Source organism: Lolium perenne, chromosome 3 (genome assembly GCF_019359855.2).
Source record: "Lolium perenne isolate Kyuss_39 chromosome 3, Kyuss_2.0, whole genome shotgun sequence".
In the NCBI taxonomy this organism is placed as follows: Eukaryota; Viridiplantae; Streptophyta; class Magnoliopsida; order Poales; family Poaceae; genus Lolium; species Lolium perenne.
The window spans coordinates 110355757-110383303 of NC_067246.2; the positions used below are offsets into that span (position 1 = coordinate 110355757).

General features: G+C 42.2%; 3 protein-coding genes and 1 long non-coding RNA gene across 4 annotated transcripts; 3 read left to right on the forward strand and 1 right to left on the reverse strand.

Moving 5' to 3' along the window:
• The first annotated feature begins 2547 nt into the window (after positions 1-2547).
• LOC127342153 (uncharacterized) lies at positions 2548-6057 on the forward strand. The gene is made up of 3 exons (XM_051368097.2): positions 2548-4368; positions 4457-4709; positions 5636-6057. The coding sequence occupies exons 1-3, from the start codon at positions 2794-2796 to the stop codon at positions 5914-5916; spliced, it is 2109 nt and encodes a 702-aa protein (XP_051224057.1). The 5' UTR covers positions 2548-2793; the 3' UTR covers positions 5917-6057.
• An 8090-nt stretch (positions 6058-14147) lies between these two features.
• On the forward strand, positions 14148-15784 carry LOC127342154 (DNA topoisomerase 6 subunit A3-like). Its single transcript, XM_051368098.2, has 2 exons — positions 14148-14299; positions 14399-15784. The coding sequence occupies exon 2, from the start codon at positions 14401-14403 to the stop codon at positions 15595-15597; it is 1197 nt and encodes a 398-aa protein (XP_051224058.1). The 5' UTR covers positions 14148-14299; positions 14399-14400; the 3' UTR covers positions 15598-15784.
• Positions 15785-19321: 3537 nt separating this feature from the next.
• On the reverse strand, positions 19322-26069 carry LOC127342156 (uncharacterized). The gene is made up of 5 exons (XM_051368099.2): positions 25128-26069; positions 24922-25026; positions 24592-24813; positions 24326-24507; positions 19322-20435 (listed from the first exon to the last, which is right to left on the reverse strand). Exons 1-5 carry the CDS (start codon positions 25540-25542, stop codon positions 19890-19892), a joined length of 1470 nt encoding a protein of 489 aa, XP_051224059.1. The 5' UTR covers positions 25543-26069; the 3' UTR covers positions 19322-19889.
• Positions 26070-26097: 28 nt separating this feature from the next.
• LOC127342157 (uncharacterized) lies at positions 26098-27272 on the forward strand. The gene is made up of 3 exons (XR_011755217.1): positions 26098-26356; positions 26443-26595; positions 26847-27272. It is a non-coding gene; the product is annotated as an uncharacterized lncRNA (long non-coding RNA).
• Positions 27273-27547: the final 275 nt, after the last annotated feature.

Below are 27547 nucleotides of genomic sequence, written 5' to 3' on the forward strand. Positions count from 1 at the left end.
CTTACATCATCCTCACTGTCACCAATAGCAGTCATATCCGGAAGGGATTGAATGATCAAGGATTTGGTTGTCAAGTACGGAATAATTCCTGAATCAGTGTAAGTATTGACCCACCGTTGATTCAGATTATGCAAGCATTCAAAATGCAGAGTTGGGATAACACAGTAAAACAACATCCCTTGGAGCCTCCAGAGCTCCCTGTGATGTGGGGGTGTTAGGGACTTGCTGGATGAAATCAGTGGGAATTAGTGCTACATAGGTCGTGGCCAAGGTTCTTGGGATCGGGTAGAACATCCTCTGATACGTGGTGGTATGTTTTGCTTTGTCCTAGGAAATTATCGGCGTCCAGTTCGCTCTCATTCACTAGAATCCTTTATCTATAGGACTTGCACTTTTGCTTGGTCTTGTCAGTTTTGAGTTCTCTTAAGAGAGGATGTTTGCATCAGCAGAATTATTTATATTTACTGGTTCATTAACTATTTTTTATGTATATATACTCCCTATGTTCCTAAAAAAGCTTCTCAACTTTGTCTAGATACAGAAGTATATAGACATGTTTTAGCTATAGGTTATCCTTATCTAGAAAAAGTTGAGAAGATTTTTTTTGGAACGAGTGGAGTACATCTTTTTCGTAAATGAGACCCCCTCAATTGCTCAACCTTTACCATGTGTCAGTTTTTCCTCTAAAATTAAAGGAGATACCTACTCCTACGTGTTGCTGGTTACATTACTTATCAATAATTGTAGTTTTAGCTCGGCCAAACTTTATAAGCTATTTTTTTGCTGCATGGTTCAGAAGTATCATGGGAAGAACAAATAAGTTGGTTGTCTATCCAAACACCTGGGAGATAAACACGCCTGCTTCAGGGAAGTTCGATATCTCCTTTTTGGAATCTGCAGTTCTGTGTTTCTTATTGTTTGTTGTTTTGAATAAGCACCACACTACAGCTACTCTGAGAACACATGATAAACCGAAATGCACATTTTAGTTCCTTCTTGGTGCCCTTTGCATTATCTCAGAATGTCAAGGTGAACGAGGTAAATATGAACAACTAGATCGTGGATGACTCTTGGTGCACTGTATGCACACTTATTTTGTCACAATCTAGGTTTTTTGTTATGTTATATAATGGCATTAACCAGATTGTTCCTGGTTCTGCGCTTCTGTTATGAGGAAGCCTATATTTTGGTTCACCTGAAATCAGATTGCAAAACAAGCATATACTTTGATCGCCTTAGGGATGTTAAATATGCGAATCACTTGAATAGCGAAGCTATGGATGGGGTGGCCGCCCTAGCACTTGAAATTTGTACTTATGATGCCCTCCACCGACATGATGCCTGCCCCTTCTCACGGCAGGTTTGACATGAGGTGTTGGCTCGTCTACGCATGACCTGCTAGCCGCCCAACAATGACGACGCCTCCCTCGATGAATGGTGGCGCAAGGCGAGGCTGCTCGCCCCGAAGCCCATGCGCAAAGGACTGGACTCCTTCACCCTTCTCACGCCATGGCTGATCTGGAAGCATCGCAACTCATGTGTCTTTGACAGAGCCTGTCCCTCAGTGCATGACCTGGTGAACGAAATCTTCGAAGAGGCTGCTCTTTGGGCCAGAGCCGGTGCGAAAGGCATTAGGGTAGTGTTACCGACGACCTGGGATGTGCACTGAGACGCTATCATATCTGTACCCCGCCTCCTAGGAGGATTGTAAAACTATCTATTGCTTCAATGAAATGAAACGAGAATTGTAAAACTATCTATCTCTTCAATGAAATGAAACGCAAAAGTCTTTTAATTCCCTATAATGAAGTGTATCAAGGCAAAACAAGTGTTGCTGAATCGATCAATTAATTCCCTCGCGCGCGCTTGATGGATGCATGCATCTGTGACTCAATGATCACGGAACAAAACAGAAACTAAACTGCTATGGTGGAAAAACTAAAAAAGAAAAAGTATAACTAAAAGTAGGGGCGATCTGTATAGTATTCAACTACTATATGGGATGGGATGGGATCACACCCTAGATACTTAGTGCTACTACTTTTACATCTCCCAGTTGATGAATTGAACCATGTTAGTGTTGACGTGCTTCTTCCCTCTATTCTATATCTTCCACCCATGTATCTCTCTTTCGAACAAAGTCGCCACTAGTGCATGTTCAGATAAGTGGTTTTGTAGCACCAGGAAAAGAGTAATGGCTTAATTTTTGTGTATTATTAGTTTATTACTGATTACCGTGAATATGGCTGAACTTTTCGTAGCCTTGGAATATCAATTCTTGTGCATGCGCTCATCCCCAGAATTGAAGGTAAAGTACTGTCGTCTGTCGATACATTTTATTTATCATTCTCAAATGCTATTCCGACCTTGTATTGTGAATTTTGTGTGTACATTTTCTCTAGGATAGTTGGATGTGCATCTGGACATAAATAATATCGTACTTTTCACATCCTCTCTGCATGTTCAGCAGCATTGCCGTACGTACCAAGAGATGGAGGAGGAGAAAGGGCCGCCCCGGTATAGTCATCAACAGCAAGAGCCCAAAGAAGCGTTTTCAGTCACACAACAGCGATTGATATCCTCGTCCCCGTCCCTTCTTCTGTCGCCGCAGATTTCTCACCGCCACCGGCGGTAATCCACGCCGTCAGGCACGCCATTCGCACCCCACTCCACTCCCATCCATTGTCATCCATCCCACACCGTGCCCTCTCTGTCCTTGGGTTGCGCCACTGCGGAACAAAGGGGAAAACGAAGACCTAACGCCTGTTCCCAAATCCAATCTTCACCCCTATCATGGCCGGCAAACGTTGCCGGAGCGGGGGTGCTACTTTCCCGACGCCCTTGCCCAAGGTATACGATGGCCCGAACTGCACCGCCCGGCATCGGGCGCTGCTTCTTGACCTCATACACGGTTTTTACGAGGCGGCGCTCGCCCGGCTACCGTTGGAGGAGATGCCGGAGCTGGCCCCTCGGCTCCTGGAAGCCGGCCTCTGTTTCGGCTTCATGGACCCCGTATCCAATATCGTCGTCAACACAGTGTCCTACCGCCAGGCGTCGGCGGGCGGGGAAAAGAAGAGGAGAAAGGGATCTGCCAAGGAGTTGAGAAAGGTGTCTCTTTCTAGGATCGTCACGGACATCAGCAACGTCTCCTCCAGCGATCCGGACCCGGACCTCCTCCCCACCATGAGCGTCGCGGTGAGGTCTCTGCAATGCTTGGTCTCCTTCCTTGTCTGCAGCTTCCGCTACCTCTTCACTGCGACGGCACTTGAGTATCTCCTTCTGGCCAAGGCCGACCTCCTCACCGCCGTGCAGCTGATCCAGCAGGATCGCAACTCTGACGCTTTCAGGGTCGCATCCCCTGTCATCAAAGCTGCCCTCTCATGTGCAGCTCTGGCTGGTTGCCATCCCAAGTCCGAAATCCTCGTGGCTGGGTGGCAGATGATATATCTCCATCTGGACCTGGTCTCTAGTGCCCTGGTGGCAGAGAGCATCATCCCTTGTACCAAAATAAGAGAAATGTACGCCTTGCTCAAGAACCTCCCACAAGAACCAACAAACCAGATGGATCCTTTGAGGCTTGCTACTGACCGAATAGACAGGGAGGTGACTGTGAAGAAGCCGCGAGTCATAGGCCCGAGGATCATGAGGAGCATCCTTTTGGACAGGATCCACGGGTTCTATATTGATGCACTAGCACGCTTGCCGACGGATGGCTTGCAGCGGCGCCTCCACCGTAGTCTCCTCAAAGCAGGGCATTGCTATGGACCCATGGAGGACCCTATCTCCAACATTATTCTCAACACCATCTGGTATGACACGGTCTTTCCTGTGGAAGAAGAGTTTAAGGCAGATGCAATCTTGAGCAGTAGCCTGATACGCATGGCGTGCCGTTCCCTTTATGGCCTTGTCGCCTTCATCAGCACCCACTTCGACAATCTGTCTGACCTTGACGTCCTCTGGTACCTGCTCTTAGCAAATGCTAATCTGGGGCATGCAGTTACAATTTTACAGCAAGATGGACATACTCTCATCGGCGACCGTCGTAAGGCCTATAAGGCTGCAGCGAAAGCAGGATGGCACCCGATTCCTGATGCACAAGTGGAGTTTGCTGTTTCAACAGTGTTGCCCAAGGAGCAGTCATTGCTTCTTCAGGCTGATGGCACTCTATCCTCAGGGGATGTGGAGCTCATCTCCCAGTTTTTGTCAGTACAGCCTTCTCCTTCGGTTGGTTCACTCAAGCCGGTTCCGGCACTTTCCAAGAGGGCATTTAGGATGCTGTTAGGCATGAAGGGAGAACTTGAGGATGAAGAAAGTTCTATCCGCAGAAAGGTTAAAGCAACAATGAAAAAATATGCTCTACTGAGAGCGGTTAGTTCCTTTTACTCTTTTGCTTTCTCACCTATATATGAACTGCTCCTAATTGTTTTGCTCCGTTCATTTACCGTGCTGTACACAGGAAGCTGAATACGAGCTTCATGTTATATGTGGTGTGAATATGAATGTCGTTCATACTGGTAGTTTTAAGATGCATTATGGCTGGCTTCGCAAATGCCCTGTTCTGTACCAGTACTGCCATGTCAACTTCTTGGCAAGACGAAAAGGTTCACGTTCTGCTGTTGAAGTTCCCACTCTCTTCTTCATGGAGTGTACAGTTGATGAAGACGAGAATGATGAACTGGCCTGCTGGCCAGTGGTATCTACAGATGCTGGTATGCTCTATGATTCTCCATTTTTAATATTACTGTCATCAAGGAGTACTGGTGGTGTTACTTGTATTGCTTTGACAAGCACATTGTTGTCGGGGGCATATCAGGTCACTAGCACCCTTTGGGGTGTATTAGTGCACTAGGTCCACCAAATCTCTATTCAAAGGGTCATGAAAATTTGAAAGACATTTAACAGCAAGCACACAAGAAGCGTACACATTATTGAAAAAAAAAATTCATAATGGAAGAAACTAATTTGATGTTTTAAATGTTGTCACCTTGTTCTCTAAACATGGTCAAACTTAAAACTTTGACTTGGACCAATGCTAAAACAACATACATCGTGGAATTGATGAAGCACAGTTCATAGTTGGAATTTTTCTTTTTGTTTGTAAAGCTGTGGATCAAAACTGCATTTAAAATTTTGTGGCATGATATATGTATGTTGTATCTATGTTTTATTATTTTTGCTTATTGCTTTTCATGACAAAAGAAACAAATCCCATTGTTCACTCTAGATTTGCATTTGGTAGCAGTCTTAGCTGGATTTTCGTTTTTGTTACTCAAGTTGTTGGTTGAATTTTGATTTCGAGTTTCTATGGCAATGGTAGATATGGAGATCACAAAAAAAACCAGAACTTTTCACGACTCCTAGAGGTCTGTCTTGATGACCAAATGCACCAGTGCAGCTATGTGCCCCCATTGATGTTGCCGATGACCATGGTGCACATGGAGGATATTTTTCATTATTCATTTACTGAAGTAATTTCTCTAGTTTGTTCTGTAACAAAAGGTCACTGCGTTTACCGTGAGATGTATGGTGCCAAGATTGTGCATCCAGTCTCTGAAAATTATCATGACTTCCACATGGAGAATATTTATCACTATTCATTTTACTGACTGTTCTCTCGTTTGTTCTTTGACAAAAGGTCGCTGCGTTTACTGTGAGACGTATGGTGCCAAGATTGTGCACCCGGCTTCTGAAAATTATCATGGGAGAGATGCAGACTTTAAGAAAATGGTTCTAGGGGAGCATCCCACTTGGTGGACCAGTGATGACATTGTCATGGATGGCATCAGGGCTAAAGATTCTGTGGGCATACTACAAGAGGATTGCATCTACTTCGATCACCTTAGGGATGCTAAATATGCAAAGCACTTGAATAGCGAAGCTAAGGATGGGGGTGGCCGCCCTAGATTGTGTTGCTGATAGAATTTGTAATTATATATTTATTCGGCATTCTGTTTCTATCATGATGTTATCTAGATGCTCAAATGGTAGAGTAAAGGCTAGTTAAATTTGCCTTTTTATCACTTAACATTCCACATTGCAAATTTCTGAGCAATTGACCTGGTGCTAACTATAAATATTTGTTACAAATTTTTGTTTTGCATGACCTGATGTATTGCTTTCTCAAATCATCACGTCAATATTTGCTAGTTATTTGGCTTGTTGTGCTCGTGAAACAAGAGTAAAGGGGTGTGGTGTTTGGATGGCTCTGCGTGTCTAGTTCAAATTTAAAGTAAATGCCAAATCTGTACCCATCAACCAACAACCACCAAATCTATTATTTTTTCTTTAAAACCTGAAATTGGTTGAAACATACTCAGATGCAATTGTAATTTCATAACTATGAGAGCTGAGCTCTTGCATAACTTTGTATGCCGACAGCAAAAATGAGACCGAACAAAATGAGATTTCATCCCTCTCCTCTCAACTCCCCATCTCTCCTCTTCTTGTTATCATCTTACCTACCTACTATATCTTCAATTTCACCGTGGGGTCTTTACTGCATTAAGGGATGCTCTAATTTTGTTGCGATCTTGTCCTAGGAAAGTAAAGGAATGGAAATAAAAACTAAATCTTGAAAACAACTCTATACATGCGGTCAGTACAGTAAATCTTGTAGAGTCCAACCCTACACATTAGACAACCCATGCCATGCCAGCGCCTAGGTTCCTGGAAACAGTCAATGCCTGTGCAAAAACAAACAAAATGGATACAGTCAATCGCAGAATCTTAAGTGTCGGGCGTGCCATGCAATCATGTAAAGTAAGGTAGCACAGAAACATAGATGAAGCTTCTATCCTATGTCAGTGTACACCAAAATCCCAAACTCAAACCTGTTTTTCTATGTGCTTATTTTCAACCACCAAGTACCATAACTCTTGGAACATGTGAATAACTTACTATTTTGTGTCCAAACATTGGATTTGCATTGAGAAGCATTATCCAATTATATCCTTTTTGTCCAAACATTGGTCAAATTTGAATCCTATAACGTGTGAGTGCCTGATGGAAGGGGTACTGTCTAGTGGGTGAGACAACGCCACACATGCAGCTTCACATGGGCAAACCATGGTTATTAGCAAGATAATGCACAATTCGAAAATGAATTGCTATTGCTCTATAGTTATGTTCGCTGAAGAACATGCCAATAAATACATTTAAGTTACTACATTTCAATGCCCTCCCGCTAACCAACCCAACAGTGTATACTCTTCACCCAGTAAAATAGGACATAGGTGATCTACCTATGATGGTTAAATTATACTTGATAAAAATATCTATATTTGGTTGTCCAGCCAACAACACGCCTCTTTTCATTAGATCATTAAAATGGGGCCCTTTTGATGGAATGATGAAAAAAAACTCACCAATTCAATAGTAATAAACCTAATTCTTGAAATGACTGTCAAAGTATCACTCAAGGTTTTGCTAGGCTATGACTTGGCCAATGTTGGTAACAACGATAAACTAGAGTGGGCAAAGGGGCATTGGCATGCCAAAAAAATCGGCAAACTTTTCGTATAATTTTTCTTGGCAGCCATCCAAACAAAGACCAAATTTCTGGTCATGAAAAAAAATTTGGTAGAGACATCCACAATATCATAAAGAATATCTCAACACTGACTTCTTAGGATTTTGAAGAAAGTCGCCACCTACTTTTTGCACATTTACCAATCCGTTGCAAAATGCACACATTTCATGACAACTCTACCTAGCACACAAAGGCACTCCTATAAATTTAAAAGCTAGAAAAAGTGTCATGCTAAAATACATAGACTTCTTTAACGCGATGTTTCAACCCCTGTATTTAGTGCAGAGTTTAATCAATTTAATATTTTCTGGGGGAAATGTGTTGTAAAATACTAAGAACCTTCATGCACTACAAAAAAAATATGCATATGTGTATTAAGAGCCTAGAAAATCACTAAGTTTACAATATAGTTTCACCGGTCTATTTTGAGGTTTAGCTAAAGAGGAATGTCTTCAAGAGAAAATTGGGACACTGAAAACCTGAGATGATAGCTCAAGTAACTAAACTGTGCCACGTTAATAAGGCCAAGTTACCGGTACATGAGAACTGCAGCATTGGCTTATCAAATGTAATGCATAATTTGATTATTTTGCATCAAAGGTAGCTGTAGCATGTCCTTGCATTTGGAAATTAGGCAATACTAGTTGAATGCCCGTGCTTCGCCACGGCTCAATAAACTGATCCAACTAAAAGAATTAATTGTAAAACACAAAATTTATGCTTAATTAGTTATGCGTTAAATATGTGAAATGCCATATACAACTCATTTTGGTTGTATGATTGGTTACTACGGAAAAAATAACATCAAACTTCCCTAGAGCCTATATAGCACAAATATCAGTGCGGTTGCTACGGGTTCATTTTCTATTATGTGGATGAATCTGGCGTGAGATGAGGCTGACTCCATCTAAGCCAAGCGATCTGAAAGTTGTTGTTGATGACCAGCTTGGGGAGGATGATGGCGCTCAGCTTGTTGCAATGTCGCCTCTTCTTAGACGGCTAGTGTTTCAATATAAACATAATTTACATAGGGAATAAAGTAAAATAAAAAAATATAATACTAAAAGGTGCATGTAACGCCTGCTACCCTAGCCTACTCCTCGTCATCGTCGAGCACCACAAATTCGGGTATATATCACATAACCTTTAGAAGCACGTATCAAATAACCTTTACAAACAAACTGATTTACACATGAATTATTTGGAGCTTCCGTTCGCTGGCATTGTTGCCAAGCTTCCAAACAGCTCGCTTGGGCGGCACAACACCGGTACCTCCAGCCAGCTTCCCTATCCCTATTATTATTTTTCATAAAAACACGTTTTATGCAAAGTTGGAACTTGTCAATTTTAGAGAAATTTTGCCTGCCAACAATCTCTGCTCACTTTCTCGAGTCCTTTGTTACCAACCCGCCATTGAGCAACCAGATGGTGCTCCTCACGCTCATTGACCCTGTCAATCTATGTCAAATATCAAAAAAAGAATATACACATGAACTCTCTAGACTTAATAGGTTACATGATTTTTTGCTTTAAAATAGAGATAAATTTTATTACGTGAATTTTCTTTTTAATAAGATAGTTTGTTAAGGTTTCAAAAAAAAAAAAAGATAGTTTGTTAAGAGGATGGATTTGTTCGGTAAAGACAAGGATATTTAACCTTCAGTCCTTCACTGTGTACAAATTAACATATATTCTTCATCGGAGATATGACAAAATATTAAGTGCATGATAGTTAGAACACCCTGTAAACATCCGATTTAAATATAAATGCTTCCTTTGAGCATACACAAACGCACGGGCATTCTGTTTCGTACCGGATCAAAGAGAATCCTCTGTACTTTAGAGCAAAGTATTAAACCTATGGCAACAAAGAAACCCAGAATGCTTACCAACACAAAAGGATGGTCATCTAAAAAAAAGAGCACAAGGACGACACCACACCATGATTGCTCATCTCCATGTATGTGCATTAGAGACACCACTGCACCATCATGCATTACACCTATAGTATTCGATTGAGCGGAAGAGTGATGAAGAGAGGAAACATGTAGAGCAATATCCCTATCTCTTGATCATATGCATGTTCAGAGCCACCTTCAAAACCATGTCCAACTCCATGTATTATCACACCGGTAATCCATCGTTTGGCATCCATGATGTGGAGAATAGTACCGCACCATCGTGTGACCGAAGGTTGACAGAAGGCACAAACAACTACAAAAGTTCAGATTTGTGGACACCCAAGAAAGCGAAGCTTCCTCCGGTACGCTACGCATGCAGAGCCTGAGCCTCTGATTGTTCTTGGACAAACATCCTCGGAGTGACTGGTCATACTCTAGTGTGTTCCCATGGAGGCCTCCGCCAGCACGGGAGAGGACAACGTAGGCTGACAGGTACCACCCAGCACAAATAGCTTTAAGTCTGCATTGGAGTCTTGGAGAGCATGGCCTTGAGCCCTTGACCTTGGCTATGCTAGTTTTACCTCCGCCCGCCTTCTTCATGGGCTGGACGCTGGAGCGTGCAGGAAAATTTGAGGGAGCAAGAAGTTACCGCATATGAGAGCCAAAACATTTCCCACGACGTCGCTTCGGTTCCCCAACGACCATGGTGAGACTGTCAAATGCAAACAACAAGAAGCGAAGTAAGTGATGTGTGCATTCGTCAGTCGTCGTTGCTTCCACCCATCTTTGGACTCTGATCAGCCACAAATACCTTGCGAAACACATAGGTATTGGTCTAGAAAAAAGGTATTGGTCTAGAACCTGACCAAAACGGAAACGCCTGCGCCCAACGCTCAAGTATCGACACCGTCCCAGCCACCTTTGACTCTTCTCCTCTCTCCAAGTCATGTTGCCGACTTGCCGCTAACCTGTCCCCTGCTGCGCCGCCTCACCGGAGCATGTCGTGGTACATACTTGCACTCGAGCGAGCGGAGCATGCCTCTTGCTCGAGCATCTTGTAATACGGTATGCTGATGACTACCGCTTTGTCTGTCGCGCTGGCTAGCGCACCCACACTGCGAAGGAGAGTAGTCCAAGACCGACCTCATGGGCACCAGCGATCGTCGGCACGCAAGCGCAACGAAGCCTAGGCAACGGCTGGGGAGGGTTTCATAGGCACACGCGATTTGCGACGGAGACGGTGGGTTTGGGCAACTGTGCAGAAAGATGTAGAGAGAGTTTTTTTTTGAAACAAAGATACAAAGAGAGTTTGTTAAGCGGATTTCTTTAGAATCAGATAGAGTTTGTTAGATGCCAAGTCGTGTGAGATAAGTCTTCCTTATATCTCTCCCGTTGAGGTTAGTTTACAACAGAAAAAACACTACAGGGGAGATGAGCGGATTATGGTATGCGGTTGGGATTACAAAGAGGTGAGAGCGTTTTTAGGAGAGGATTGGAGGGAGTGCGGGGTGGCATGTTGTTTGTAATTTTTGGATGTGGGGGGTATTATTGTCCATCCTGAAAATGTGACACCAGGTATTCACCAGTTTGCTCTTAATAGTAGAGATAATCATTATCTGTATTTATGAATCAAGCAGTGTAGATAAGAGAAACAAATGAATGGCATGCAGTAATTTTTTTATTAGGACCAAGATAGCCAGAAGATGCTGAGAACCAATATGAAAATTATATATGCATGTTAAGAAAAATTGGTTTCAGCATCTATTATAGCATCAGCCATAAATCAATAAACATTACAAGCCTGTGATGTAAAGAGAAAAAATTGATATGAAGTGAAGTTACTATTTCTATGCTTCACTGGAGTGAACAGGCAGATATCACAGGCTCTTATAAAAAATATCCCCATGTGGACACCGCAACGATTCTACAAATGGCATATATATTGTGCGAGATGTTTCCTTGTGGACTTGAAACTTGTTGTGTTTATCTATGCTTTTCTTTAATTATTCCTCAAGTTCATAATTAGATCTGGAAAAATATTACTCATGCCGTAAGCCATAGCTAGCTATCTTCTATAGCTCTAAAAAAACCAAAACAATAGATAAATAGTAATTTTCACACCTTAGTGGAGTTTTGCACGTTTTCTCTTTTTGAATTCGGCTTCTTGGGAGCCTCTATGGGCTGTCAGATGACAAGGATTTGTTGTCGTCACTCATGAGATCAATTTTTGGTGCATCCTTTACATTCATTGTGACATGACGAACAACTGAAAACTAGATGATACCCCGCGCAATTGCTGCGGGAAACATTGTTATAAATTTAGGTCCACTCTACATATTCACTGTTCAAATTTAATTAGCTGCTACATATTCACTGGAAAAAATGCTAAACTGAATAAGTAATGATTGTGTCAGCCATTTGTTTTGCATGCTACTATTCTAGGTAATTCTGGGTTCTAGCCACCAGCCCACCACCTGGCTCCGGGAAGCAAGACTTGGCGATGAGGAATTGAAGTCATACGATGCTTCAATACTGGGACACACTAATCAGCTCACAAATAACATCTTGCAAGTTCTTGAGATCTTGCGTAACATTGAATTCATGCGAAGTTCGAGAGCGAGATGCCAATGACTCCTTTCTATGAAACAAAATACGTAGGAAGACGAAGAGCTTACGAAAAAAATGTACAGCCCTGAGAATGCAAGTTCGTTTATTTTGGATCTTGGTAATGCTATCTTTATACCACTTATATCATATCAAATGGGATATTTGTCAGTTAATAAAAAAATCTTTGACTGCTCACAAAAAGTGAATAATTGAGTCAACAGGAAGTATGTAATCAAAAGGAAGAATTATCAACAATAATTGCATAATTCTGTCGTTTGACTGTCTTCTCCTGCTATCAAATGAAGGAAGTTTGAGCAATTGAATAGATACATCATACTGTTCCGTTCTCAGCTGTGGTCGCGCCAAACGAAATTTCAGGATATAAACCGTGCAGTGCAGGTAGATATCAATAAACAATTAGCTTTCAAACGTACGTCTTGGTATTCCTCTGTTGATTGGTGGTAGATACCTGACAATATAAGCACATAAAATGTTTCCTCGCAACTCAAAATTGCAGGATAGTTCCGATTTGTGAGATTATACGATCAGCGGAGATATATTTTCCAGAGATAGAATACCAAATAAGATCTGTGCAAAAACAGTGCAATCCTGCAAAGAAAATGGAAGAGGAGATCTGATTGGGGATATACCTACAATCCTAGATCGAGTCACTTTTTGTTGCAGCCTCTAACTCAGGTACGGGGGAGAGGAAGAGATCCTCCTTGTGTATGGCTTTTATGCTTGTTTCATCTTGGAGACGAAGGGCCGGACGGATGAACTGGTCGTGCAGGATTTTTCGGGAAGCTGCACGAAACTACGTATTAATTGTCTGGGCAAGCCTCCATTTGGAATGAGAAACTGGGCGTACGTGCTGGTTAGTACGGGTTTGGAAGCTGAAAGGAACGATGAACTGAATAAAATGGTTGCCTGACATGGCAAGTTTTGTGGGGTGGAAATTAAGGCTAGCTGAGGTGGCAGGTTTGTAGTGCAGGCCCACCTAATGATGTGGATAGCTTACATGTTTAGAGAAATAGGTAGTGGGGATGAACTTCTTAGTTATATAGGATTACAGACAAAAAAAAGTGGTGAAGACAAGAACACAAAACAAGTAAATACCTTTTTTTTTTTTTTTTTTGAGACCCCTCGATCTGTGTTACAGCTGTAGTATCTGAACTTATGCACTAACTCAACACCACACTCACACCACACGCACACCACTAGTGCACAAGTTAGACTCTAGAACTATACACACAGCACACATAATTTGGGTGTCCCTAGGAACTAGTAGTTGTGGCACATATGTGTGGAGGGGATTTTATTCTGGAGCAAAGCCCCGGTGAGACACCTGAAAATCGTCCCCTGCGGGGATCGATCCCAGGCGGGCTGGCTGGCCACTGCCATGCCAAGCCACTGCGCTGAGCCGCGCGTCTCAAAAAAAAAAAAAAAAACAAGTAAATACCTAAGCAGAAATTACCCTTTCCCATTGTGGCACTTCTACTGCTGGTGGTGTCATCTGTGTTAATGCTGGTGGTGTCATCGGAGTTAGTGTCACTTGAGGTACTTCCACTGCCAGCTTGGTCTGATTTTGTATTAAAAAATTGTATCACAAACATATACTCAAGCCGGAGCCAACCCCGACTACGATTCTACTCTCCCGCGCGGCGAGAATCGAGCCGACGGCGAGTATTGCGCCGCTGCGGCGGGTGGGGTTGGGGTGGTGGCGCCGCACGAGGGAAGGAAAGAAGGGGAAAAAGAAGCAAAGACCGGGTAAGAAAAGGAGGACTCGGCGCGTCCACGCAGCGTCCGTGAAGACGCAAACCTAGCGTATATTTGTGTCAGATTTGCGTCGCCGCGGACGTCTTTGCGTCGCTCCGCTGAAGCAGGACCACACGTATTTTCGATTACGGCGGACGGAAACGGTGGCCACCCTTGGAGATGCGCTTAGCTGTGGGCTGGTTGTGAATTACAGTATATATGAGGCTAGTTCTCAATTTCGCGCTAGCTTGCTAATTTGGGCTGTATTGGAGCGCTTACGGGCTGAGTAGTTTTGTCCTCCAATTATAGCATAAAATATTCAAGTCCATTGTGGCCCATTTGACTCGAGAAGCCCAACCGATATACGTAGCACATCCCATCGTCCAGGGCTACTGGCCGCCAACGCAAAGAAGGGGAGAAATCCCCAAGAACCCTCCGTTCGCGGCGGACGAGGGTTCGGCGGCGAGGGTCCGGCAGCACCGTCTTGTGGATTACTCCACTCTTCTTGGTACGTGAATCTGAGCTTGCCTTTACTTCATGGTTCCAACTTCCCACATTGGAGCACTGACCAACTGGATCGGGTTGGGTTCGATTTCTTTTCTTGCAGCAATGGCCGCTGTGGCGGAGACGACTGTAGAGGGGAGCGACCTGCGCTCCTTCCTCGCCAAGCGCGGCGTTGACACTGCCGAGGTGGATGACCAGGCTCTCAAGGAGCTGGAGGAGAAGTACATCATCGCCAGGGACCTCGACGCCGACACGGTGCTCTCCAAGATCCAGGACCTGCTGGGGCTGAGGCACAAGGAAGACAGCATCGTCGCCTACGAAGGCCTGACCTACCAGCTTCCGTCTCGTGGCCTGGAGCATCAGGAGTACGAGCCCCTGCTCCGGCAGCTCTGCCTGCGCCGCGGCAAGGTCGATTGTTGCGCGGTCGGCGACACCAAGACCTCGCGCTGGGCCAAAATCATCACGGCTGTGCTCTCCTTGGTTCAGGAATTACTCCTCAGGGGCAGTATCATAAGCAGCGACTTTATGCGCTGCCGAGATGAGCTCTTCAAGCAAGACAAGAAGACCGTGGATGATGCCCTGCTAGACATATGCTGCCTGCTCGAGTGCACCAGGACATCTCTAGGCGTGTATGAACTGACCCCGGGCTCCGTCGTCGGGCCACTGAAGTTCACAATGAAAAATGGCAAAGAGATGCATTGCATGACCAGCGCAGGAGCCTGGATAGCTGAAGAAATGCACAAGGTTACTGCCAAACCAGGTGCAGAGATCAAGTTCATCCTAGTAGTCCAGAGGAATGCTGTTTTTGAGGATTTTGCCAGGGGGCTAGGTGACCGGTTCCTCCGTGAATTTAGCTGTGTGATTGTCACGGGCGGCGATGGGCAACCAAATGTCACGACACGGGCTTTCTTGCGCAAACTCAAGGATTCTCTGTCTGTCCCTGTCTACGCTCTCGTGGATCCGGATCCCAAGGGGCTTTCGATCTTTTGTACCTACAAGTTTGGATCATCGGAGAAGCCATTTGACAATGCGGGTCTTACAGTTCCTGACATCAATTTGATTGGAGTCCATTTAGATGAGGCCATTAGCATTGAGAAGGGGCAGCCGCTGACCAAAGAAGACAAATCAATTCTAAAGGGATTATGTTCCCAAAAGCATGTGATGGGTGATGAACTATTGAGGAAAAACATACATTCCATGATGCACAGGGGGTTGAAAAGCAAGATCGAAGCTTTATACCGTCGTCAGTACCCTCCTTCCGACTACATCCGCAAAGCAATAAACAATCAGGACGACATCTAAGTTGTTTGACTTTGGTAGAGAGACATCTGTGTAGTTTGCCATGTCAAATCTGTAGGGTAAAACATTTAAGTTAGTTCTTTTTGGGTGTGCGATCTGTGGTGTCTACTACATCGTGGATGACTCTTGGCGTACTGTATGCACAATCTAGATTATTAATTACGCTATATGGTATTAACCTGCTTGTTCCTGCCTTCTTGGTTCTGTTCTTTTGTAACAAGGAATCCTTGGCTCACCTGAAATCAGATTGCAAGGTGAGCATTTTGGCAGGCTAGCGATGAAAGTTTCAGAGGTGAGGTGTTCTCTTCAGTTAAGGCCTTGACTTGAGCTATCATTCCTGGCACCACCGACGCCACAGATGTCAGGTATTCTTGAAAAACCATTTCAGTTATCAACTCTTATGGAAGGAACTCAATTTTTTTATCTTGACAGTAGCTTAAACGAACCCTCTACAAGTTCACAGAACATCAGAAATCTAGTGAATGGGTCACTGGGTACCAACACAAATGCACAAAACACGCAATCCATCAGCTTTAGCCATCCAAGAAGCCTGTCAAATTGATCAAAACGTGTTTGTTGAGGCTAACTCTGTACAAGTTACAATCTATGGTGGGCACTACCAGAAAAGAAAAGCTGTAAAGCAACAAGTAGAGATGATCTGTACCACTAAAAGATGATTAAAATAATGTTACTGATGTCTTGTTGATACCACAATTTTTTTAACGCTGGGCTGCTAAGAGCCTAACATTTCCATCTTTAACTATCAATTATATTACCTTTTCTGTCGCAACAGCTGTGGTAGTATTGATCAATTAAGAAAGTATTACTTTCTTTGAAGCGATTATTTGTTGAGAATAATGAATTGGCCTGCATGCTTCTTCAGACCATATTTCTGTAAGGAAACTTCGGATTGAGTTAAACCTGGTTCAGCCAAAAAGAAAAGATCGTGCAGATTCTTCGGGGCAAAGAAATGCGTCAGTTTGAGTTTAGGCAGTCGTAGTTTGAATAATCAGAATAACATATGTAGCGTACTCTTATAAGTTTAGGCACTTATAAGTAGCATGTACTCTTATTTATTTCCACTGTTCAAGACATGGTCTAGGGACCTTTAACATTTGATCACTGAAATAGGATTTAAGCAACATGTTAAGATTGATGACCTGCTCACCCTTTTATCTGTTGATGGTTTTGAAAGATCATTTAATGTGGCTCTAAATATTAGTAGCGTAAACCTAATATGTTAACACCACCTTGAGAAGATTCAAGCTCTATTACTTCACTTTTGCGATGGTGGTAGAATGGGTTCCTCTTCTGGGTAAAGTTTACATACGTACTGGTTCATCTGAAACAAGAGGAATCACATTCAAATGACATCAGATTTAATGTAAGCAACTAGCGGGTAGTTTATCGCATTAGAAATGCAGTCATATCTGCAAGGGATTGAATGCTCAAATAGTTGATTGTCGAGTAGTTCCTGAATCAGTGTAAGTATTGACCCAACACAGTAAAACATCATCCCTTGGAGCTTCTAGAGCTCCCTTTGATTTGAGGTTTCTAGTTCACTAGAAAGAAAGGATTATTTGTCCTTCAAAATCATAATATACAGGGGGGTAATTGTGTTCTGTTATAAAAGGTGCAGTTGAAGGTAAATGATTTATGTTGTGCCAGTTGCATCAGTTGTGTGCTCAAGTTCAGGAAAAATAGTTCAATATTTTAATGTACCAAACTTAATATTTATTAGGAAGTGTGTGTGTGTGTGTGTGTGTGTGGGGGGGGGGGGGGGGTTAGGGACTAAGTGAATTTAATCAGTGGGAATTAGTGCAAGTACCCCATCCGATCCCTTTTGATTGACTCGGGTAGGACATTCTCTGATACACGCTGGTTTGTTTTGCTTATTTTTCTAGGAAGTTGTCAACGTCCAGCTATTACTCACTCACTTGAATCACTTGTCTATTAGACCCCAGTTATCTCTCATTCTCTCACTCACTAGAATCCTTTATCTATTGGACTTGCACTTTTGCTGGGTTTTGTCAGCTTCCAGTTCTCGGAATAGGGGATGTTTGCACCAGTAGAATTATTTATATTTACTAATGGTTCATTAACTGTTTTTTTCAAGTATATATCCATATTTTTCATGAAAATTGTCCTCAAGTCCTCACTTGCACAACCTCTACCAGGTGTTCGGATACAGCCCGATGTGATGCTGGTTATTAGTTATCAGTAGTTATCATTTTAACTCGGACAAACTTTGTGAGCTATTTTTTTCCTGCATCGCCCACAAGAATAGGAAGATAAAATAAGGTGGCAAGTTCGTGAGCGGGTTCGATTTGTGAAATAACAGCCCAAGCAGCTTTTGGAATCTGGAGTTATCTGTTTTTATCATGTTTTGAATTCCTTGTCTTGCAGTGCTTGTTTGTTGCTTCGAGTAAGCACCACATCTTCCAGGTTGAAGGTGCTTTGTTCTAGTTTCCAGCTTATTTTTGTTAGTCGCAGCTTCTTTTCGCTTTGATGTTATACATTGATTTCTGACTGGCATTTACGGTTGCAGTATAACCACTGTCCCGAGTACTAATAAAGCAGTAAAAGCACCGCAAATTAATATCCCTAAAAAATCACCACAAATTAATACATTATCACATCTACTCAGAGAAAACATTAAATTAGATGATCACTCTATTCGCCTCTGGATGACAATGCCTGATTTTAGTTCCTTCTTGATGCTGAAGCCACTTTGGGTAGTCTATGTTGTTGATGGAATTGGAATTGCAGAGAAAGGGTGTGCGATGTCAAAGGTGAACCGGTGGGGCGATGGTCGCTGGTACAGACTACAGAGTAGTGAACGAGATAAAGAGTGATGTTTACCAGCTTGACTACATGAAGCTAGAAGATGTTGTGTCCATGTTTAAAAGCGTGCAAGTAGACCAGTAGTTCTCAATCAGTACATTCCACATTCTTCATTTGCTACAGGCTGCGAATGTATAGAGCAGAGCGAAGCAGAAGAAACCTTTGATAATTAACTCATAGAAGGCGTAGATACAAGAAACCTTGATAATTACAAAAGGCTCATAGACATTCCTAACAGTGCGCGTCAATGTGTTTCTTCACCCAAAGCAGCAGCTAATTAGTGTGCGTCACAGGCTCATAGCCATTCCTAAGAGACTAGTGTCAGTGTGAATTCTCGAACACTAAACCACCAGAACCTGTGCCGGTTCATGACAGACCAAACCACCAGCGCCTTGATGGGTCCGAATTTGACAGGTTTTGAGTCAATCCCAGGTTTGGAGAAGTGGGAATAGCACATCCCGTCCAGCTTGAGGCGAAGCTCCAGCGTCCATGACACCTTCACATCCACAACATGCCTGAATTCTACCGTGAAGGCACTGACAAATTATCATGACGTACTTGCACTCCACCAGCAGCTTGAAGTATCCAACAACTGATTTCTTGTCTGCTAATTCATCAACACCTTATATTTTTTCACTATAAAATGATCTAGGGAAGCAGTTGATCGCTGAAATAGGAGAGCACTTCTTACTTTAAACAACGTGTTAAGATTAGTGACCTGTTCAACCGTTTATCTTGTGATGGTTTTGAAAGATCATTTAATGTATCTTTAAATATTAGTAGCTTAAACCCCACCTTGAGAAGATTGAAGATCAATTACATCACTTTTGCATTGGTGGTAGAATGGGTACCTCTTCTCAGTAAAGTTTACATATGTACTGTTTCAGTATGAAACAAGAGGAATCACATTCAAAAGACATTAGATTTAATGCAGCAACTAGATTCTATGTCCAGGAATAACTTTAGTGATAGATTACATCATCCTCGCTGTAACCAATAGCAGTCATGTCCGCATGGGATTGGATGATCAAATAGTTGGTTGTCAAGTAGTTCCTGAATCAGTAAAAGTATTGCCCCGAGACGGTCGCTGCTACAGTACAGACATTGTAGTGAATGAGATAAATGTGAACAACAAAGTTATCTGATGTTGCCAGTGACAGCGATTTAGAGCCATGCTTAAAAGCTTGACTACATGAGGCTAGAAGATGTGTGTCCGTGATTTAAAGCGCGGAAGTAGACCAGTTGTTCTCAATCAGTACATTCCACATTCTTCATTGCTAAAAAATAGAGCAGAGCAGAGCAGAAGAAACCTCGATAATTGACACAAAGTCAAAGAAGACATAGATACGGGACACCTCGTTAATAATTAACTGAAGGCGCTAAAGCAGCAGCTAATTAGTGTGCTTCATAGCTATTCCTAACAGACTAGTAGTATTCTCAAGCACTAACCATCACCACCAGAACCTGTGCCGGTTCATGACGGACCAAACCACCAGCGCTTTCATGGGTCCGAACTTGACAGGTTTCGAGTCGACCCCAGCCTTGAAAGAGTGGGAATAGCACATTCCGTCCAGTTTGAGGCAAAGCTCCAGCGTACACAGCACCTTCACAGCTACCACATGCCTGAACTGCAATTCTCCTTCACGATGCGGGTCATCGAAAATCGTGATCTCGTCATCAAAACCGCTCGTATAGGCCTTGAACGTCACGTGGCAAGGATAAGGAATGTCAGCGGATGCTATTACCGTGGCTGCGATGCTCCATCCAATATAGCGGCCATCGACATCCAGGAAGTGGCTGCGTATGCCATCGTGAAGGCGCTGACAAAATCTCATGTCGTACTTGCACTCAACCAGCAACTCAAAGTATCCAGCAACGAATTTCTCGTCAGCTGATTCATCGTCACCATCATGCTTTATCCGAAGATCAACATCCAGTAAAGCGCGAGTTAGAGCGTAGATTCCGCGACAAGGGCTGATGAGAGGCAGAGTAGAGCCCTGTAATTTCAACTCAATGTTACAACTGAGAAATCAAATAACCAGTAATTAATAACACAGTTTCAAGTTTACGGGTCATTGGAAAACTAATATGTTCCCGGTGCACCCAGCAGGAACAGATCTAACCAATGTGACTGGACCAAGATCCAAATTCTTCAAAACTAAAACCAAAGAAGTGTACGAACAACGATATATCACGTAAGATATTTATGATGCACATTCAGTAACACCATGAAGTTTCAAGTAATTTGCTTATGGGCCTTTACGAAACTAATTCATGATACATCTACCGGAAACAGATCTAAACAGTGATTAGACCAAGAAATCAGCTTGAATAACCATGTGTTGCTATGATCCAAACTCTTCAAAACTAAAACCCAAGTGTACCAAACAACAATGTCTCAAGTAAGATATTTACGATGCACTTACAGAAAAATGTTTTTTTAATTAACATTATGTCGCTCTCAGTTCCTAACTTCCTATATCTCAAATTCTCCAAAACCGCAAACAAGTGTGGAAACAGTAATTTATGTGGACAATATGATAGGAAAACAACATCTTCGAGGTACTTGCAATTGAACTTACAAATAATCTATAATGCAGTACTACATGATAAGAGCAAAATGGAAATTGCCAACAACATAGTAGACTATAATTGATAAATCACTCTTTGAAGTACAGTCACTCAAGAGATAGGATCTGTCTAGATGCATAGTGTTATAATAACTAAAGTATCCCACAACCACGTTTTTTCAACTTGCAGGCAGAAAAACCACAGTTCATGATATTTGTGCGGTATTGACAAAAACCACCGTTAGAATCCTGGAAGAGAAGGTTCATAGTTGACTTCTCCTTGCTAGTTCATAGGACTAAGGAAGATCTACACCCTTTTATCTTGAGCTTTACAAATAATTTATAAGTTTTCTCTAGCTTAGTCTGGGTTTTTTTAAACCCATTCTGTATAGTGTAATTATTGTAAACTTTAACCCATTCTGTCTGGAGCCTTTCCTACTGTTAAAGCTTCAAAAAAAAACATGGTGTGTGTAGCAATTGCAGTATATAATAGAGTATTTCAGTTATACTTTGAATTGCATTAGGCAATGAATCATGGTAAGACTAGGCAAATTAGTTAGCGCATGTATGCACCTGTATGTGCTTCGTATCAATTTTGTACATTCGTGTACATGAATGCCTTAAATCCTTTAAGAAAATCAGATTGAAACTATGTTGACATAGATTATTTCCAGTTCTCATTTTTTAAATCAAGTTGTTAATCAATCAATAACTCATGTTTTTATAAAATCTAGCACAGCAGTACTGAAAGGTACTTGAATATTCTTTCCGAAAGGAGAAGCTCTAGGGCTCATCATTTCTATTATTTACAATATTAAAGACTAAAAATCCACCCATTACCTAGAGAAGCTTAGCTCTACAGATCCAAACCTATGTAACACTGCACATTATCCTAAATCCTACATGGAAAATTCAAGTGCCAACTTCTAGCAACAAGCCACAACAAGAATAAAGCGCTGATACATAATTAGGCAAGCAACATAACATGTCTAGAGATCATGCATGGTATACAAGAAAACATTTGGGGCTGCAATCACAAAACGTCAGCCTTAGATGCATGGCAGCGCACCAAACCAGGCGGCGTGCCACTAAACCTATAGGCGCAAGAGCAACAGGGATGTCCACAACATGTATGATGGTGTGCTTTGCCATCGAGGCGACAATGCATAGACAGGAAGGAATAATTTTGGGGAGGAACACACCGTATGTTGAGAAGCATATACCCTCTTTCACGTTAGTTCTATTTGCTTCTCCATGGGTACTGATGACACGCATGCATCAAGGTTGGCTAGAGAAGACACAAGCAGATGGGAGGGAGAAGATAGGAGAGAACAAGGGAACAACTGTTTCAGGTATCTGGGAGATGAACCATTCGTTGGCACTGAATGATAGTAGTAACTATTATAATTTTTCCATTCCAAGAAAACATCACCATGAGAAGTTGTTTAGGTTGTCTGTGGGAATACTCAGGTCATGCAATTTGGCTTTGTTAGATAGAAGTAGTGATTGTTAGCCTTGCTAGTTCACAGGTAGTGTAGTGTGTGGGAAGTGGTCTGGTTGTGATGCTGCCAAAAGCTTGCTGCAGCTTGTACTGCCTGTAGTATTTATAGGAGTACAAGGTCGGTAAGGACAACTCAACCAGATGGTTCTAGAACTAACCAGGATGTGCAACTTCTACCTAGCTTAGTACCTTAGATATACATACTGAAAGATACTACTAGAACCTACTAGTACAACAACAGATCCTACCAGTACTACTAGAAGCTACCGGACCTACTAGAACCTGCTAGTCCTACTAGAAGATATACTAGCTAGATGAGAGTTGTAGTGGTTGTTTGTGTTGTTCTTTACTGTCAAGACTCGAGACTAGGAATTTCAAGGAATAGATGCTAAGATCTGGAGTTCGCTTCACACATCCGCATAAAACTTATAAATAGTTGTTTAATATCAAGGAAATCCCCAAACGAGAAATTCATTCAACTTAAAATAATTGGGCAGTCAATTCAAAACAAAAACAGGATAAAACAAGTCAAAAATGGTTCAATTGTTTTTGGAATATGACAATGGGAAAATAAAATTCCAAATCAATGAAATCGGTTACATTGTTCCAAACTTCTCAAATTTCAAGACGACAAATGGAAAATAAGATTTCAACATCAGCAAAATATGCTAAGTTATTAAAAACTTGTCAAATTTCCTTAAACTTCTATGCACATTCTCCTGATTCACATGAATTTTAATACAGTAGTATTTACTCCTTTTCCATTTTTTCTTAATTTCAAACGGTTCCTCAGTTTAGTTTTTCTCCTTGTTGTTTCCTTAACTTTCTCCATTTTCTGAATTTCCAATCTATTTTCTCCATTTATTTTTCCCCGAATTTACGATGATGATAACACAGATAATTTTGTCCACGTGGACATTATGTCAGCAGAACAAATTAACGCCTTGCCGCCACATCAGCCAAAACCACTCAAGTAGAGATAGAGGTGGACAGGTGGTAAAGTAAATGGTTTTGAGAGTTGAGGGTTGTGTTCTAACCAGTTTTAGACTGAAGGGTTGAGTTTAAATTTGGCGTCAAGATCAGGGGTGTAATGTGCACTTAGATCTATTAGAAATCTTTGGTTACTCAAGATATATGCTGGAATGGTACAATGATAAAAAAGGGATTTGTATCCATTAGTTCTTGCAGCCAACTAGCCAAGTATCAAATAAAGATTCTGTCCATCAGGACACAGCACAGATACTTCAATTATAAATTTGGAAGTGTAACTTAGAATATTCGAAAAGTGTAAATAGCTCCCGGGATCCCTGAATTGAATCAATTTCAAAGTTTCAAATAATTTCAGAAAAAAAACCTGGATGTAGTCAACTATGTACACTACGATCATGCAATTTTTGTAATGTGAAATACATTGTATTGTAGGCTCAGCAAAAAAAGATAAATTGGGCAAAATTTGCAAGAAAAAAGTGACACTGTTCATGCTCCCAGATATGGATTTCTGTTATTTTTGCCGAGGACAGGATAGGAGGTATTTGTATTCAAAATTTACACACGGGTAGAACAAATCATAGATTACACTCTGGTATTTTTGTCAAAAAATTTCGAAGTTAGAAATAACGAGCTCCAGGGAACTCATCTCCCAACACGACACAATCTAAAATATCCCACTATTGACACAAAACAGATAATTTCCCAACACGTTTTGTCTACCTAGGTGATGCATAACAACATTATTAAGGAAATGGTGAACTACAAAAGAAGTAGAGTAATAACTGCAACTGCAGACGAAAATAAACAACAACACCAGTATACTTACAGGATGAATAGTGATGGAGTTATCTCTGGAGCGCCTAAACAGATAATTTCGACCTGGATGTAGAACATCCCGAATGGCAAAGATTCCATAAATACTGATAGAACAAGGATAAGTCTCCGGCAACGTCAACGAGAAAATCTGAACCATGTTTTCAGGTTCGAGCTCTCGGTAGCTCGGGTCAGCTGAAATGGAAGATAATAAATATATTAATCTTATTTGACCAAATCAACTGAGAAATGCTATATGTATTCAGTTGAAACACTCACTTTCAGTGATATCATCAGTCCTGTATGTGCGATGGTAGCATCTTGTGGTCAATATGCATGAGTGGGTGACATTGTCGAGGGCTAACAAAGGTTGAGGACGCAAATAATCTGTTATCCCCTCTCCACTGAAAAATTCTTTGTGGTTTTCCTCCACCAAGGTTGTCAGCAAATCAACTCTTCTTTCATTAATTTTGTCCACTTGTTCAACATCATATTTCTGTACTGTAAGATTATGAGCATAAGAGTGTATGTTTTCCAATTTATTTATTTCAAATGAGTAGGTGTACAATGCAAAAAAGAAAAGGTCCAAGCTAGCTCATCCAGATTTGCCTGCGCAAGATGGGATCAGCTCCTTATCGCCATGCTTCTCTTCCTCTGCAACAGGGAAACTGTCCTCGGCATTGTCTTCGTCCTCACAGTTCAAGTAAGAGATATCTGAAACAATCAAATTATTAGCCGGGCACTGCCAATTGAGCAAATGAGTTAAATAGATGAGATGGTACTAAATAAGAAAGAACTCAGTAAAAAGGGCGCACCAGCCTTGGTGACTGCGGCGGACAGGGGGTTATCATCGGCATTTGCGAAAAACCAAGAAGGCAGGCCGAGAACATAACCCTTCTTTTTCTTTTTCTTCTTGGGTCGGAACCTCTTGTGCCTGATCTCCTCCACAAACTGCTGGCGTCGAGCAAGCAAGACGCTGAAGTCGACGGGCAGGTAGCAGTCGAGCTCCTCCTGCTGGATTTCAGAGTGGCTCGGTGGGGACTGGGGCCCTGGATCCCACGCGTCAATGGAGTATTCGGATCTCAGAGTGTGACCACGCGGCGGCGGGCAGAGGAGCTCGGGGAGACAGAAAAGCCGCATCCCGCAGCTGGGTGAAGGTGGAATTGCTAATTTGCATTGTTGGAAAATAATAATTTGGTAGATTTTGTATGTTCGAAATGAATCACACATAGTACTAAATTTATCTCCGGCAAACCAGGGATTTGTTTAGGTCGAGTTCCCAGAACTCTTTGATAGGATCACGACTCGGAGACTCGATCAGGAGAAGAGTAGGATCACGCCCGCGATGACGCAACTCGAGCCGAGTCGGCCGAGAGAAGGGAGCTACTAGGAGCTCACAATCCGGCAGCTGGCCCTTCGAACTCCCTTGATTTATACTCGTAAAATTAGAGCCAAACTTCCGCCGCATAATCTTAGAATTATGTTGTCCGCCTAGAGCTCTGGAGGATCACGACTCGAACTCTGCATCTGGAGAAGAGTAGGATCACCCTTCGGACTCCCTTTCTTTCTACTCGTATAAAATTAGAATCCTCCAACGACCACAGCCGTTTCCTGGCTATATCTCTGCAACCGAGAGCGTGATTTCGGTCCCTGGATTTGCTCGCGTCGGACTGGAGCAGAGCAGTCGGCCGGCCCCAACTCCAATCCCTCTTATTACTAGACAAATCCTCTCGACCTCCCCGCTGAAACACCGTTGTATGCAATTACAGGTTACTTGTCCTCCCTCGTCCCTCTCTCTCTCTACCTTCGACACCTAACAGTTGTATACTGTAAGGTGACCAGGATAGAACTTCATGTTATGAAGCTCGCTACCTTTGTATATGATGGTCCCATTGTTCCTATTGTTATGGCTCAACATTCGAAGCTGGAAAATGCACATATACGATTCTTCAAGGCAACTTATCAAGATGCTGTCAGTGCACTTCTGAATGGTATTCCGACCATGCAAAATCTGACTCTCCAGATTACTTGCCCACAACTAGAGGTTTGCTCCTCGAATGGCATTGAATTTACAGTCAAATTTATGGTGGACATCATCAGTTCAATAATACAGTTCTTTTTGCCTTGCAGGTGCAATCATTGTTGAATAACACATGCAAGTTTTCCCATCTTAGGCGCTTACAGTTGTTAATGAGTATATTAGCTCAACATATTGAGAAGCTTCCCCATGTACTAGTTTCCATCCTGAGGGCAGCTCCATTTATTGAAAAGCTTGAGATCCATGTAAGTGCCCTTCTTGGTTCTTATGTGCCAATAGGTATATTTCTTCTTTGGCACCGCATTCGATTTGCTTTTACCCCTTCTATACTTTTTTCTGTTCGTGGTAGGTGTTACGACTTCTTGTGTGCATGGATGCAGAATTTGTGTGATAGGCAGTTAAAGTGGACACTAAAATTCGAAGGGGGGCCCCTTCGTACATATGTATTTCCATATACTGTGCTAATCATATATACTACCATGTTTGAATCTTGCAGTTTGCTACCTGTGGCCACCTTTGTTTTGCGAACAATGGTACTTTGGACAATCAGCATCTTCAGCGGTGTGAATATACTTATCTGAAGAGTATGCATATGACGGGATATAAAGGGGCAAGAGGTCAACTTGAATTTCTTCTACATATTGTGGAAAATGCCCCTGCGCTGGAGGTATTAACTGTGGACACAACTGAACGGCTTTATGAATATGAAGATGCTTCTGTAAACTTGATTTGCAGAAAAAAATCATGCTCCGAGCGCGCTGCTTTGCATGCCGGATCTTGTCTCGGTGAAAAACTTTCACCAAAGGTGAAGCTTTGTGTTATGTAGGTAGGGCTCCTTTATAGTCGACAAGTGTGTGTCTGCTTCTGTTGAAAAATTGTGCCACCTGTATGCCGTGAGAGTATTTGTGAATGAAACAACTAAGATGGCTATGGTACCTAGCTTGGCTAGATAAAGAAAAAAGGTTAGTTTCCACCTGCACAGATTTTAAGCTGCCATGGTGACATGACACATGTTGCTTTGGATGCTGATATGGTCTTCAACATGGTTCAAGGATTTTTGGCTCCATGGAGGTCTTAATTTTTGGCTACATGAAGATCTTGATTTTTGGGTAATTTTTAGTATATGTTTTATTTTAAAAATACAAGAAACTATAAATTTTCTATGTACCATTGAGAAATATTTTCCAATGTTAATTA

What these genes read in the sequence shown, in the direction of transcription:
- LOC127342153 (XM_051368097.2), top strand. Translation starts at nt 2,794, where the DNA reads ATGGCCGGCAAACGTTGCCGGAGCGGGGGTGCTACTTTCCCGACGCCC. An exon ending in AATATGCTCTACTGAGAGCG is followed by an intron (nt 4,369 to 4,456) that starts GTTAGTTCCTTT and finishes TGCTGTACACAG; the next exon opens with GAAGCTGAATACGAGCTTCA. An exon ending in AGTGGTATCTACAGATGCTG is followed by an intron (nt 4,710 to 5,635) that starts GTATGCTCTATG and finishes CTTTGACAAAAG; the next exon opens with GTCGCTGCGTTTACTGTGAG.
- LOC127342154 (XM_051368098.2), top strand. Translation starts at nt 14,401, where the DNA reads ATGGCCGCTGTGGCGGAGACGACTGTAGAGGGGAGCGACCTGCGCTCC.
- LOC127342156 (XM_051368099.2), bottom strand. Translation starts at nt 25,542, where the DNA reads ATGTGTGATTCATTTCGAACATACAAAATCTACCAAATTATTATTTTC. An exon ending in CGCCGCAGTCACCAAGGCTG is followed by an intron (nt 25,027 to 25,127) that starts GTGCGCCCTTTT and finishes TGATTGTTTCAG; the next exon opens with ATATCTCTTACTTGAACTGT. An exon ending in GACTGATGATATCACTGAAA is followed by an intron (nt 24,508 to 24,591) that starts GTGAGTGTTTCA and finishes CTTCCATTTCAG; the next exon opens with CTGACCCGAGCTACCGAGAG.